Source organism: Oncorhynchus mykiss, chromosome 8 (assembly GCF_057628025.1).
Source record: "Oncorhynchus mykiss isolate SJ-2025 chromosome 8, ASM5762802v1, whole genome shotgun sequence".
In the NCBI taxonomy this organism is placed as follows: domain Eukaryota; kingdom Metazoa; phylum Chordata; class Actinopteri; order Salmoniformes; family Salmonidae; genus Oncorhynchus; species Oncorhynchus mykiss.
Window position 1 is genome coordinate 58,730,638 of NC_143029.1, and position 14,333 is coordinate 58,744,970.

A 14,333-nucleotide genomic window follows, 5' to 3' on the forward strand; every position below is an offset into this window, starting at 1 on the left:
GGAGTGTTGCCCAAGTTGAAACTCGACTCATCAGTGCGTCGGCAAAAAAGTATTGGGACACTGTTATGCTCCCAGTGTGTTTACTGTAATAGCAATGTAGTAACCAACCGGTGTTACATAACCAAGAAGACACCGCAGTTTCGCACACTGTGAAACTACCCAACCAAGAGTTTTTGATTTTTGTTAATACCCTTAGCTCTTTGTTCAGTAGGCCTACCCTTTCCAAACTCTCAACTGCAGACTGCAGTCGTCTTTGTTTTCATCGCTGTGATGCACCGTAGATGCGTTCACTACATGAATTAGGCCGAAAGGCATCGTTTTTTTCTTTCTTCTTCTTCTTCCAATCAACAGATGATAATAGAACTATGAGTGAATGTATTGTTGTGATCGCTGCAGCTGTTTGTCACTGTGTTGTGTGCGTGTGTCAGAGAGAACGGGAGCGAGGATGCGACCTACCCACGTGTGGTAAATGACAGTTATGAATGGCTGTTGCTTATGAATATGTGTGTGGGTGTGTGTTGATTATCTCGGCTGCTGTTTTTGTGCCATTACGTGTGTGTGCCAGAACTGGGTGTAAATAGCTGTTATTTGCCATGGCAGACTAACGATAATCACAGGCCCATTTTAGGCGAAATTGAATGTAATTGAAAAGTTAATGATGGTCCTTGAAAACAGCTGAGGTTTGCAGACTTGTGAGGTTGGTTTCGCCCGTTAATTTTCACACACAGACATCATGATGTCACTTCACCAGCACGCTCACAAGTCTGACTTCACTGCCACCACCATCTTACCCACCGTGTCAAAATTGTTTTAAGGGTCTTTCTTCAACCAAATAGGCCAACAATGTGTGCCTAGTGCTCAGGCTCTCCTGTGATTTGGTAGTGTGTCACCCAGCTGTGTATAGATTGGTTGGTGTGTATCTCCAATCTTGTCAGCCCTCCTCAGGGCCCAGACGGCCTCAGTTACCCAGTTCTGTAGAGGTATATAGAGTTACCCAAACCAGTTATACAGGGGCTGGCTACCAGTACTACAGTGGCTGTTACCATGCCCTGGGGCAGTTGATAACCTTAATCAACCCGGGAGTTCAACTTCTTACACTATACACTGAGTGTTCAAAACATTATGAACACCATGTTCTTTCCACGACAGACTGACCAGGTGAAAGTTATGATCCCTTATTGATGTCACTTGTTGAAATAAGGGTTTTTAAGCCTTGAGACATTGATTGTTTATGTTTACCATTCAGAGGGTGAATGTGCAAGACAAAATATAGAAGTGCCTTTGAACGGGGTATCGTAGTAGGTGCCAGGCGCACCAGTTTGTGTCAAGAACTGCAACGCTGCTGGGTTTTTCCCACACTTAACAGTTTCCCCGTGTGTATCAAGAATGATCCACTACCCAAAGGACATCGAGACAACTTGACACAACTGTGGGAAGCATTGGAGTCAACATGAGCCAGCGTCCCAGTGGAACGCGTTCACCACCTTGTAGAGTCCATGCCCTGATGAATTGAGGCTGTTCAGAGGGCAAAGGGGGGGGGGGGGGGGGGCAACACAATATTAGGAGGGTGTTCTTAATGTTTTGTACACTTTGTGTACATTGAACTTGATTAACATCACACCAGAGAAGGGTTTTATTGGGTGGTATATAGCAGAGGCAGCCCATAGCCTATTGAGGGGTTCATAGCAATTCAATAATATTAAGATCCCATTGGTATTCAAGCAACATCTTCTGCCCCTTTTGTGCAGTTGCTATATATATATATATATATATGGCCTAAGACGAAGGAAAAACAAGAAAAGGGACATTGAGGAAAAACTGTCAATTTAGTCCATGATTCAGCCACAGTCAGGATCCCTGTCTGAGATAAAATAGCATATATTTTAATAAAATGAGCTCTATTTAATCTGCAGACTCACAACAACCCCTCTTGGATAGTCCCCACTCAGATTTGGTCATCATGTGTCACTGTATATTGAAACTGGAGTCATAACACACACAAGAAAGAAATTAAGAAATTAAAATCATGTCATTACCCATCTACGTAATATGTATTTCTCCCTCAAAACTTTGAACTTGTTTTTGTCATCTGCTAGATTTAGGGAACTGAGACATCACTGAAGCTTAGAGGACAGTAGGGGAAAGCACTGTGAAGATCCTTTCTATAAAAAAATCTCTCAAAATGTTTACATTTCTCTATGACCTTTTGACTGAAGACACGTGCAAAACATAGAGACCCTGAAAGGCCAGTAAAAGGGATATTTGGAGACTTTCCCACCAACGGCACTTCTACAGGCTAACATCCTGTTCAGCATACAGTTTTACAGGGAGTGTTCTGAGTTGTATCTTTCAGCTATTATATCCATTCACTCATTCATCATTCTCCCCATCCTCTCTTCCTCCAGTGGATTCAGACTCTAACGATAACCTCTCTCTCTCTCTCATAGCATTTTTGTTGTTGTTGCAGACCAGTGCAGGGATTTTTCTGCATAGAAAATCCTTGGACGGGCTGCCCAGGGACTGGACAGAATTCAGCTGCTCTGACTGGCTGACCTTTTATCTAAGCCCCATTTTGATCCAGAAAAAAACCTTCCAGTGATTTATCTTTTGCTGCATGTGTCCTTGCGTGTGTAATGTATTCATGATAGACTCGTTCTGCAGAAAGCGGAAGGATGAGCGTTTTGTTATGAATCATCGTTTCTCATCTAAGGCAAAAGGCGATTAGGGCAATGAATCCTTTCCTCTCAGATCCTCCTAGCCTATTACATCTCTAGTTCATTTCAGCATCTTTGGTCCTACAAAATATGAGATTATGTACCATAGTTTCAAAAACCGATTTCAGGAATCCAAGTCATCGAGAACGTAATACAGGGGTCACCATTTTCCTTAACTCCAGTGGGGGGCCACAGTGTGTGCCAGTTTGTAATCTACCCAAGCACAAATGCACCTGATAAAAATGTACATGGAACCCTACATGAGCATGTAAGAGGAAGGTAGACTCCTTGAAATATCCCTGACACCCACCCAGTCTTTTCCAGACCACAGTCTGGTTGTTCTGACTCAGATAGTGCTCAGACACTGAGTCAGACGCACCTGTCTGGACTACCCATAGCTCTACTGTAAGTGAACCTAATACTGTAACACTGGGAATTACTCGGAACCAACCTGCTGCCCTCTTGCCAACGGTTCCTCCTGCTGGCCTTCTGAGGTATTACAGGAGTGTGGCAGCACTGTATCGAGGCACATACTAAACTTTAAATTACTTTAGACCAGGGACCCCCCTCTCAGTCAAACCGGCAGCCCATGGAGCCCCATCATACATTAGCAAAAAATACAGATGAACATGTCTTATCATCAGGTGAATGGAAAATGGCAAGGAGAAGAAATTCGAAAACACATTTTGGATAAGAGCAGCTGTTTAGCTGGTTAAACAAAGGTTAGTCATGTGATGGCAAATATTAATGTCCAAGTCAAGAAAGTTTACCAGCAGCAATGTCACTATAGTAGCCTGTTCGCCCTTTCAGATATTCCAGATAGTGAAATTGGATCGTTCCGTGAATTTGGTGCCTTTTGAGATTTGTGACAGTGAAAAATTTGATTTCACCAAATGTTTACATTCTGTCATTAAGAGCACATGTTCAACTTTAATAAAGTACGTGTTCCCATCGAGGTGAAATACTATAAGTACCAAATAAAGTAAGAGGGTTGAAGATTTAACCTTACATCAGCCATAAATCCCCTTGTGACAGGGGAAATGGAAGCTTGAGTGCAACAGGGAGGGGCAGTTGAATGCAAGCTAAACATAAAAAAAAAGTCTAGTCTGTTTACCTATAGGTCAAATCAAATTTTATTTGTCACATACGCATACATGGTTAGCGGATGTTAATGCGAGTGTAGCAAAATGCTTGTGCTTCTAGTTCCGACCATGCAGTAATATCTAACAAGTAATCTAACAATTTCACAACAACTACCTTATACACACAAGTGTAAAGGAATGAATAAGAATATGTACATAAAAATATATGAATGAGTGTTGGCTGAACAGCATAGGCAAGATGCAGTAGATGGAATAGAGTACAGTATATACATATGAGATGAGTAATGTAGGGTATGTAAACATTATATAAAGTGGCACTGTTTAAAGTGGCTAGTGACACATTTATTACATCAATATTTTCATTATTAAAGTGGCTAGAGTTGAGTCAGTATGTTGGCAGCAGCCACTCAATGTTAGTGATGGCTGTTTAACAGTCTGATGGCCTTACGACAGAAGCTGTTTCTCAGTCTCTCGGTCCCCGCTTTGATGCACCTGTACTGACCTCGCCTTCTGGATGAAAGCGGGGTGAACAGGCAGTGGCTCGGGTGGTTGTTGTCCTTGATCTTTTTGGCCTTCCTGTGACCTCGGGTGGTGTAGGTGTCCTGGAGGGCAGGTAGTTTGCCCCCGGTGATGCGTTGTGCAGACCTCACTACCCTCTGGAGAGCCTTACGGTTATGGGCGGAGCAGTTGTCGTACCAGGCAGTGATACAGCCTGACAGGATGCTCTCGATTGTGCATCTGTAAAAGTTTGTGTGTTTTTGGTGACAAGACACATTTTTCCAGCCTCCTGAGGTTGAAGAGGCACTGCTGCACCTTCTTCACCACGCTGTCTGTGTGGGTGGACCATTTCTGCTTGTTTGTGATGTGTACGCCGAGGAACTTAAAATTTTCCACCCTCTCCACTACTGTCCCGTCGATGTGGATAGGGGAGTGCTCCTTCTGCTGTTTCCTGAAGTCCACAATCATCTTTGTATTGTTGACATTGAGTGTGAGGTTATTTTGCTGACACCACACTTTAAGGTAACAGGTTTGACCTTAAAATGAGGTACAGATTTTGAATCACAAGTAAATAATAATCTTCAGAAATTACTTTGTCAAAGCAACAAAATAACTAGGTCTTCACAGTGATGGTGAAAACTTGAAGAAATGTTGGTTAAAACCTTACTACAAGTCAGAGGTTGCACGGAGGGCATGTCAAAATGCAGAATTTTGGCAATTTAGTAAATCTTTATTCATATAAAACAAAAATCTGATTTATTGAATTCTCATGTGGTCTATATTAAAGGGTACTTCATGGACTATAACAGGCTTTTAAAATTCAATATTGGTGCACAATTTATACTTAAAATATCAAAGGGATGCAAAAGGCCCTCATTTCCTGGAACCAGCCAATTTGCTCAATATTAGGAGTTGAGAAATAAAGTTGACGTCATTAGATAGAACATTTTCTACTGTAGGTATGTCATTCAATACCTCCAGACCCCCGGTTGAATACCCCTTCTTTAGACCAGTGTTCCTAAAAATCTGAAATGTGTGCAGGCTTCAGTCTCAAGTGTAACACTATTTTAAACACCTGATTCAACTAATCCACAATATGAAGTCGGACGTTTCAGTGCTAAGCTGGGACAAAAGCCTGCACACACTGCAGGGCGTCCAGGAGGACCAGAAGTAAAGACCACATTGTACATGTCCATCATATATTTTCTTCCCGTAGAAATTGGACACGTTTTGTCTCTCGCAGCAGTCTAGTGTTCTACCACTGCTGTGTTCTCTCTGTATGAAAATATTAGCCTTCTGTGAAACACTAGCGCTCTTCCTTCAAAACATTGCAAAACTGCTTTTCACCTCTACCAAAACATTCTCACCCTCTACTGTGTGTGAACTCTCAAACATGGCCAGCTGTTCTACATTCTAAAAGACCTCTGCGGCTCTCAGCATTATGAACGGACTAGAGCTGCTGTCTGTTGTCATAACACTGTCAATGTCATCTCCACCATGTCATGCCACCTGAATGTGCTGAATAAGTTAACTTTGAGAGGTTAATAATGACAGCGTAATGTATGTACGGAAACCTTGCTCTCTACGGCGTCTCACAATAACCTACCGTACCATCTCTTAGGACAGCCTCTGCCAATGCAGACTTAGGGTAGGCAAGACACTAATATCATCAAAATCAATATATCATAACATGTTTTTGGGCTAGTCCATTAGTTCTGACCGGATTAAGTAGAATCCTGAAAAGTAATTTAAAAGGTACAGTTTATATTACTAAAACATAAGTTGAAAATTATACTATTGCTGCTTCCTGTTGTCATGGATTTGGAATTATAGCTGTGTCAAAACACTGTTTTTAAATGTCAATTCATAATCAATATGCTGCAATAAGTTGTGATCTGTTGAAGACGAAGACAAAAATGACACACACGTCACACTTGTGTTCAGATTACTGTATTTTGCAAAATGAGTACCTTTTTAAAAACTGCTCACGCACCAATATTTACCAATCGGTCACTCTAGACTGAAATTGATTAGCTTGTTCTACTGCAATCAATAGAGCGTGCAAATGAATCACTCGCATCGATATTGTATTAAAATCAATGGAACTGGGACAGATATAGTTTGCGCTCCTTTTAAAAGAAAAACCACAACAAACTTGGGTATAAAACATGTAACTGTCGCTAGATGACAACCTGTAGTAGGCTTTTATCAACTCATTTCCTTGTAGGAAAATGTTTATGGTGAATATGGAATAGAAAACGCAACTTTTTGACTGGATAATTTCAACGAATCGCCTCTCCACACGTAGTTCTAATTAGTGACGGGTTGCTTTCGTTTCAGTGATGACGGTCAAATCCGTGTATTAGTTTGTGGACCAGCGACTTTTATACCGAGAGCGTCCCGAATTGTCTGTGCTATTTTTAAGTTTGAAAATGACAGTGGCGCTAAGTCCTGCGACGGACAGACGCGTATGACAAAATCAACAGTACCTAACCAAATATATGAATCTGATTCAAGCAATCCATTTAGTGTTGGCGTGATGACTATACACTTTTTATAATAACATCTCCAATCTGAGGTAAAACGGATGTTTAATTCCACTACATTTTGTGGTGAAAATGCAAGCTTGTGTAATGTTTTGTCCACCATATGGAAATGAGTGTAATTTAATTCATTATTTCCATGTTTTTATTTGACCTTTTTATTTAACCAGGCAAGTCAGTTGAGAACAAATTCTTATTTACAATAACGGCCTAGGAACAGTGGGTTAACTGCCTTGTCCAGGGGCAGAATGACAGATTTTTACCTTGTCAGCTTAGGGATTCGATCTAGCAAACTTTCGGTTACTAGTCCAATGCTCTAACCACTAGGCTACCCTGTCGCCCCAATATATGATGATAGTAAATGTAGCATATTCACACACGTTTACAATAATGACATCCATTTCTTTCTACTTTATCCATGGAGAGAGTTTAGAAAAATCTCCTAAGCACAATTTTAACAAGGCGTTCTAGACTAGAGCGTCCATAGGGTCTGTGCAGCAGGATGAACGTTTGACGTCCCTACTTAAGACTCCAGTCGTTTCACATGTTTTGATGTATTCCCTTCTAAATTCCCTTCTAAACAATCTTTCTAAGTTGACTAGATAGTTAAATATGGGCTGCTAGTGTTTAAATGCATCAAATATGTGAAATGACTGGGTTGAGGCTATCTTTGGCGAAAGGACCACTGCGCAATATCACAGGTGGCAAAAAATACCAAGGTCTCAAAGACATTTGCAAACATCAGCTTGTCTGGAAAAGAGAGAAGATGAATAACACCACATTTTTGCCTTGTGCTTCAAATCTTCTCTTGTCTTTCCAGTCACCGACGAGGACACGGTCAAGAGGTACTACGCCAAGTTTGAGGAGAAGTTCTTTCAGACGTGTGAGAAGGAGCTGGCCAAAATCAACACATTCTACTCTGGTAACTGTGCATGATGCTCGATTTCATGCACCTGATATAACCAAACCACAGTTTGTTTCTCTACTTAGCTAGCCTATTTCGATGATTGTACAAAAACCAACAGCACATTCACATTGCATTACTAGCAAACAGTCACATTCTCCTCCACAGGTCTAGGCCACTAATAGCCCATCTGGTCAGAAGACAAACATGAATCCCTTAGGGACTGAATCTTCCTGCCAAAGACCAATAGTTAGGCAACAGAGAATGAATCAGACTGCCTCTCTCTTACACAATCTCCCTGTCTCTCTTACTCAATCTCCCTCTCTCTCCCCTTCTTCCCATGACCCTGCCCCCCTCTCTCGTCTATCTCCCGCTCTTCTTTCCTCTCCCTCTCTCAGAAAAGCTAGCCGAGGCCCAGCGCCGTTTCGCCACGCTGCAGAATGAGCTGCAGTCTTCACTGGATGCCCAGCGGGAGAGCAGCATGCAGGGCCTCCGTCGCCGCCGCAAGGCCGTCTTCCACCTGTCCCAGCAGGAGCGCTGCAAACACCGCAACATCAAAGACCTGCAACTGGCCTTCTCAGAGTTCTACCTCAGTCTCATCCTGTTGCAGAACTACCAGGTTAGTTGACACTGCCCCTTAGACACTGCCCATTAGACACTGCCCCTTAGACACAGCCCCTTAGACACTGCCCCTTAGACACTGCCCCTTAGACACTGCCCTTTAGACACTGCCCCTTAGACACTGCCCCTTAGACACTGCCCCTTAGACACTGCCCCTTAGACACTGCCCCTTAGACACTGCCCCTTAGACACTGCCCCTTAGACACTGCCCCTTAGACACTGCCCCTTAGACACTGCCCCTTAGACACTGCCCCTTAGACACTGCCCCTTTGACACTGCCCCTTTGACACTGCCCCTTTGACACTGCCCCTTTGACACTGCCCCTTTGACACTGCCCCATCCTGCTGCACAACTACAAAGTTAGACCCTTGGGCGGTATCCAGATTTTCATATTGTAAAACCGTGCTTCACTCATCCTGGAATTTACGGTATTACCGGCATAGCACACAAGGGGGTGCTAAAAACACAAGAAAAGCCCATTGGGCCTCTATTACCAGAATACTAACAAAAGCAGCACAAACTAATAGTGAAATCACATAGACGCTGTTAGCTAAATGCTAACTTGCAAAAACGAACAAACTAATTGCAAAGACGGGCAAATCCAGCCCATAAAGCTATACAAGCATAGCTAGTAGCTACCAAATGTAACTTTCGGTGAGTGTGGACATTTACAAGCGAATGTGAACGAGAGAAGTTGTGCAAATGAGCCAAGTTGTGATGCATGCTTTTCTGAAGGAAGAGCAGCATGTGTACATGGAGCAGAGGGGAGAAGAAGGGAGGAGACAAAAAAAAACGCTAGTAGGAAGCACAGGGAAAAAATGGCAGCTGTACAGAACTCATCCAGAGCTCTTTGACTTCTGGCAGAAAGCCTTTATAAGATATCTGATGGCAAACATTTAGTATTGAATTGTAACTTCATCACCTCATGTGCGCTGCACAACAGAGACTCGTCAATAGATAGACTGCTATGGACTCACCTGCTCCCGCTTTCTCCCATTGTGCTATTTACAAACAAACACGTGACTGGCATAACTATTCTGGGGAACTACAGCAAGCTTCATAATGTAAGATCATGTGAAACAGGTGATGTGAAGAACTCAATCTGCTTTATCTCCTAACATATTGCACATGTTGACCCCAGGTATTAAAAAGGTAGCTACAAATAGTCCAACATATTGAAAAAACGTCAAAGAAATAGTTTTGACGGTATCGAAAAACAATCCTGTGGCTTTTTCCAAATACCCCCGGTATACAGTATACCAACCAATCCTAGTAGACACTACCCCTAGATACTACCCCCTTATACACTACTTCTGGATACTACCTCAGCCTCATCCTGCTGCAGAACTACCAAGTTAGGTACCAGCTCCTAATCACCAAACCCTAGACACTACCGCAAACCCTAACCTTGTTGTCCTGTGTCACCTTCTGATCCATTGCAATAAGTTTTCGTCCTAAGAATTCTCTGGGAGACTCCTATTATAATCCTTCAACTGTTTCTCCTCTCCCCAGAATCTGAACTTCACAGGTTTCCGTAAGATCTTGAAGAAGCATGATAAGATCCTGGAGACGTCGCGGGGAGCCGAGTGGCGCGTGGCCCACGTGGAGGTGGCCCCCTTCTACACCTGCAAGAAGATTACCCAGCTCATCTCTGAGACTGAGGTACTGGATTGGATAGCCATTTTGTTCCCCCCTCTTATCAATGAAAAGCATTGGCTAGCAGTAATGTACCATAATAATTTCAGTTTTATTTGCTTATCATCTTGTCTTGAACTTTTAGCTGTGACAATCTCTTCCTTTCTCGCTGTGTCTCCACCGCTCTCTCAGGCCCTGGTAACACAAGAGTTGGAGGGAGGAGACAGACAAAGAGCCATGAAGAGACTACGAGTGCCCCCACTGGGTGCTGCACAGCCAGCTCCGGCGTGGACCACCTTTAGGGTTGGCTTGTACTGTGGCGTCTTCCTCGTCCTCATGGTCACCGTTGTCATCACTGGTACGCCCGTCATCCCTCCCTCCATCCCCATTTCTACGGGCCTAAGTGCTCTAGTTCAGGATTTGACAGCTCAGTTGTTGACGGAAAGCTGACGTTAATGTGTTATAAATGGGTTATTAATCGTCCTGCCCTCTAGCTGCGGTTGTGATAGAGAATGCCAACGTGTGGCCACTGGTGAGGATCTACCGCGGCGGCTTCCTGCTGATCGAGTTCCTCTTCCTGCTGGGCATCAACACGTATGGCTGGCGCCAGGCTGGGGTCAACCATGTGCTCATCTTCGAGCTCAACCCCCGCAACAACCTCTCCCACCAGCACCTCTTTGAGGTAAGAGTTTGGTCCTGTGTGGCTCAGTTGGGAGAGCATGGCGCTTGCAACATCAGGATTTTGGGTTCGATTCCCGGGGCCACTCTTAAGTAAAATGTATGCGCTCATAACTAACTTTGGATAAAAGCGTCTTATGAATGGCGCATATATTAGTCTGGTCCCAGAAGTTTGTTGTTGGACACTGGTTGAGTTTTAGTCATATCGTTCTGATTATTATTACTCGTTCATATTATCTATGTGGCTTTTTATGGTCACATTTAGTGTAGTGTTACTGAATCTAGCTTTTCGCATTAGTATCAAGTCATTTGCTTGAATTCTCTCCCTCTCTGTCTCAAATTGAAACTAGCTTTATTGGCATGAAGGGAGCAAATCAGCTGTTGCCAAAGCAATAAGCAGTAGAACGGAATGACACGAATAGATGGCGTTTTCAATCAAATTACAACATCAGTTAACCTGCCTCTCCTCTCCTCCACATAGATTGCTGGTTTCCTGGGGGTGCTGTGGTGTGTGAGCATCCTGTCCTGTCTGTTCTCCAAGTCCATCCTGGTGCCCATGCAGGCCAACCCGCTGGTCCTCTACGGCTTCTTCTTCCTCTTCCTCATCAACCCCTTCAAGACCCTCTACTACAAGTCACGCTTCTGGCTCCTCAAACTGCTGGTGAGACGCTCAGAATGCCGAAGAAGTGCACTGTCAAATGTTATATGGCAGCAGAACATGTCTGAACATGTGCCTGTCATCATGACGGGGGAAAGGGGTAAAATATAGACATTTTATGTTGCCAAATGCTCTGTCTTTGTTGTCCTATGCATCCGTAGTCAGATATATATATATTTCTCTCACATGATCTCTCTTCCCTCTCTCCATTCCCCACCTCTCTACATTTCTCCCTATCCCTCCCTCTCCTCCAGTTCCGTGTGGTGACAGCCCCGTTCCACAGGGTAGAGTTTGCAGACTTCTGGCTGGCCGACCAGCTTAACTCTCTAGGGGTGGTTCTGATGGACCTGGAGTACCTCATCTGTTTCTACAGCTTTGAGCTCGACTGGAAGCAACAAGACGGGCTACTGCGCGACAGTAAGCAACGGACACACACACACACACTAACACACTCCAAGCTCAATGGACAATAAGCTTGTTAGTTTGACTATCAATCAGTCAGCTCAACAATCAGGGCTTTTCTCATTTCTGGTGGCTACTTTCATTTCTCTCTTCCTCTCCTTTATCCCCGCCTCCTCTCTCTGTATCTCTCTCTTTCTCACTCTCAGTCATCACAACACGCAGCCTTATCCAAGCATACAAATCTCAGTCAAAACAAGCCCACACTAAACATACCCTCAAGACTTTTGTCCAAACAAAGTGAACTCGAGTCCAAACAAACAAAACCAAGTCCACAGACGGCTCACTCCAAACACTATCCAGTCCAAATAAACATACACACCACCACCTAGCCTTGTTCAAGCACATTTTATCCCGTTGATGTTATTATTTGCATGGGTGTTAAGTGTTGGAGTCAACTCCATCTAAAACTCATGAGTATATTAAATTCCTGTAAATAAATTCTATGTTCTATGTTAAATTCTAGCTCACAGATTACTGCACCTGTACATAGCCCACCTATAATTTAGCCCAAACAACTACCTCTTTCCCTACTGCATTTTATTTATTTATTTATTTTGCTCCTTTGCACCCCATTATTTTTATTTCTACTTTGCACATTCCCCCACTGCAAATCTACCATTCCAGTGTTTTACTTGCTATATTGTTTTTACTTTGCCACCATGGCCTTTTTGCCTTTACCTCCCTTATCTCACCTCATTTGCTCACATCGTATATAGACTTGTTTATACTGTATTATTGACTGTATGTTTGTTTTACTCCATGTGTAACTCTGTGTCGTTGTATGTGTCGAACTGCTTTGCTTTATCTTGGCCAGGTCGCAATTGTAAATGAGAACTTGTTCTCAACTTGCCTACCTGGTTAAATAAAGGTGAAATAAAATAAAATAAAATGTCCGATCCAACAGACAGGAATTTAAATGGAATGTAATTTGGCAGATTTTATTGGTTGACTGATAATGTGCTTTGTGATAGGTGCTGGTGTTTGTCACTCCTACTCGTATAACTGAATTGTATTGGTTAATTCCTAATCGATGTGTATTCTGAAAGGTGGAGGCGTGTGTCACTCGTACTCGTATGGCGTGCGGGCAGTGATCCAGTGTCTGCCGGCCTGGTTCCGCTTTGTGCAGTGCCTGCGGCGTTACCGCGACTCCAAACGGGCCTTCCCACACTTGGTCAACGCAGGGAAATACTCCACCACCTTCTTCGTGGTCACCTTTGCTGCCCTCTACAGCACCCACAAAGGTATGGAGAGAATGTTTATAGTCATCTTAGACTGGGATCTAAATGACATATCGTAAGTACAGAACTGTTTTGGGCCACTACGCCGGTTGACATGCATATACCAGTGATTCTCATAAGAGGAGAGAGGATCCACAAACAATGGAACAACAAACAAGGAGAGATTAGTACAGTAATGCTATTTGCAATATAACGTTTGTAGTTTCTACGTATGCACTACGTACCAAATGCTTGAATCATTGATTGAGCGGTTGCTTTGTTGATTGATCAGTGATTTGAGTGATTGAATATGACCCTTGACCCCTATGCCTCTCCCCTCCTAGCTGAGCGTCATGATGACACCCAGATCTTCTTCTACCTGCTGATTGGCTGTTCATTAGTCAGTTCCTGTTACACCCTGGTGTGGGACCTGAAGATGGACTGGGGCCTGTTTGACCGCAATGCAGGAGATAACACCATACTCAGAGAGGAGATTGTCTACCCACAGAAAGTTAGTGTGCACCTCTTGGTCATAACGACCAAAATGACAAATATAAGTTGGGTAGAGGTAATCGTCCAAATACAGAAATACACACACACACACAGTTCGGGAAAAACATATGCCTCAAAGAGGAACAGAGAGGATGTAGGGCTGGTCGATATGTAACTCATTTGAATGTATGTTTCTGTGCAATATTCCAAATGCCTGTATCGCAAGAATCAAGCTTTTTTTTGTTCTCATGAGCATTTATGTCCGATTGTTCTCATATTGTCTTTTTGGTCTCGTCTCCTTCGTTCCTTCTCTGCTCTGAGCACCTTTCCATTTACACCAACAATCAGAGTATAATGACCAGATGCTCATGTCTCCGCCCTAACAATGGGAGTTGTCCCAAAGACGCAAAGGTAGTCAACAAGCTTAGGCCCGAAATAAGCCCATAGAAACGCATTGGGCTAATTTGTGAAACCTCTCGCTTTCGCCTGTTCCTCTGTTTACACTCACACACAAAGCCCCTGACACTCGCACAATAAAGATGAGAGATCACGTCTTCATCTCTGACAAGCGGTTTCAACCTGCTATTTGTATTTGAGGTTTGCTCCAACAGAATGGGTCATATGGACACCAAAACACATTGAGACATTATTTTACTGTAACAGAGGACAAGTTAACCTTTCTAATCATACCCTCAACTGCTCAAAGTTCACACAGAGCAGACAGTACTAAAACAGGAGAATCAATGAACGTTGATTCTGGACAATTCATTCTCAGTGTCGCGCACGGCATTGCAGTACCGCTAGTAGC

General features: G+C 43.3%; 1 protein-coding gene across 1 annotated transcript in view; it reads left to right on the plus strand.

The window, feature by feature from the left end:
- LOC110530206 (solute carrier family 53 member 1) overlaps positions 1-14,333 on the plus strand; it is a 34,055-nt gene that overhangs the window by 13,435 nt on the left and 6,287 nt on the right. The window contains exons 3-11 of the mRNA XM_036985763.2: positions 7,679-7,780; positions 8,161-8,381; positions 9,896-10,045; positions 10,211-10,376; positions 10,513-10,700; positions 11,178-11,357; positions 11,609-11,771; positions 12,863-13,057; positions 13,378-13,544. Of these exons, the coding sequence (XP_036841658.1) occupies positions 7,679-7,780; positions 8,161-8,381; positions 9,896-10,045; positions 10,211-10,376; positions 10,513-10,700; positions 11,178-11,357; positions 11,609-11,771; positions 12,863-13,057; positions 13,378-13,544 (1,532 nt within the window). The remainder of the gene's footprint in view (positions 1-7,678; positions 7,781-8,160; positions 8,382-9,895; positions 10,046-10,210; positions 10,377-10,512; positions 10,701-11,177; positions 11,358-11,608; positions 11,772-12,862; positions 13,058-13,377; positions 13,545-14,333) is intronic.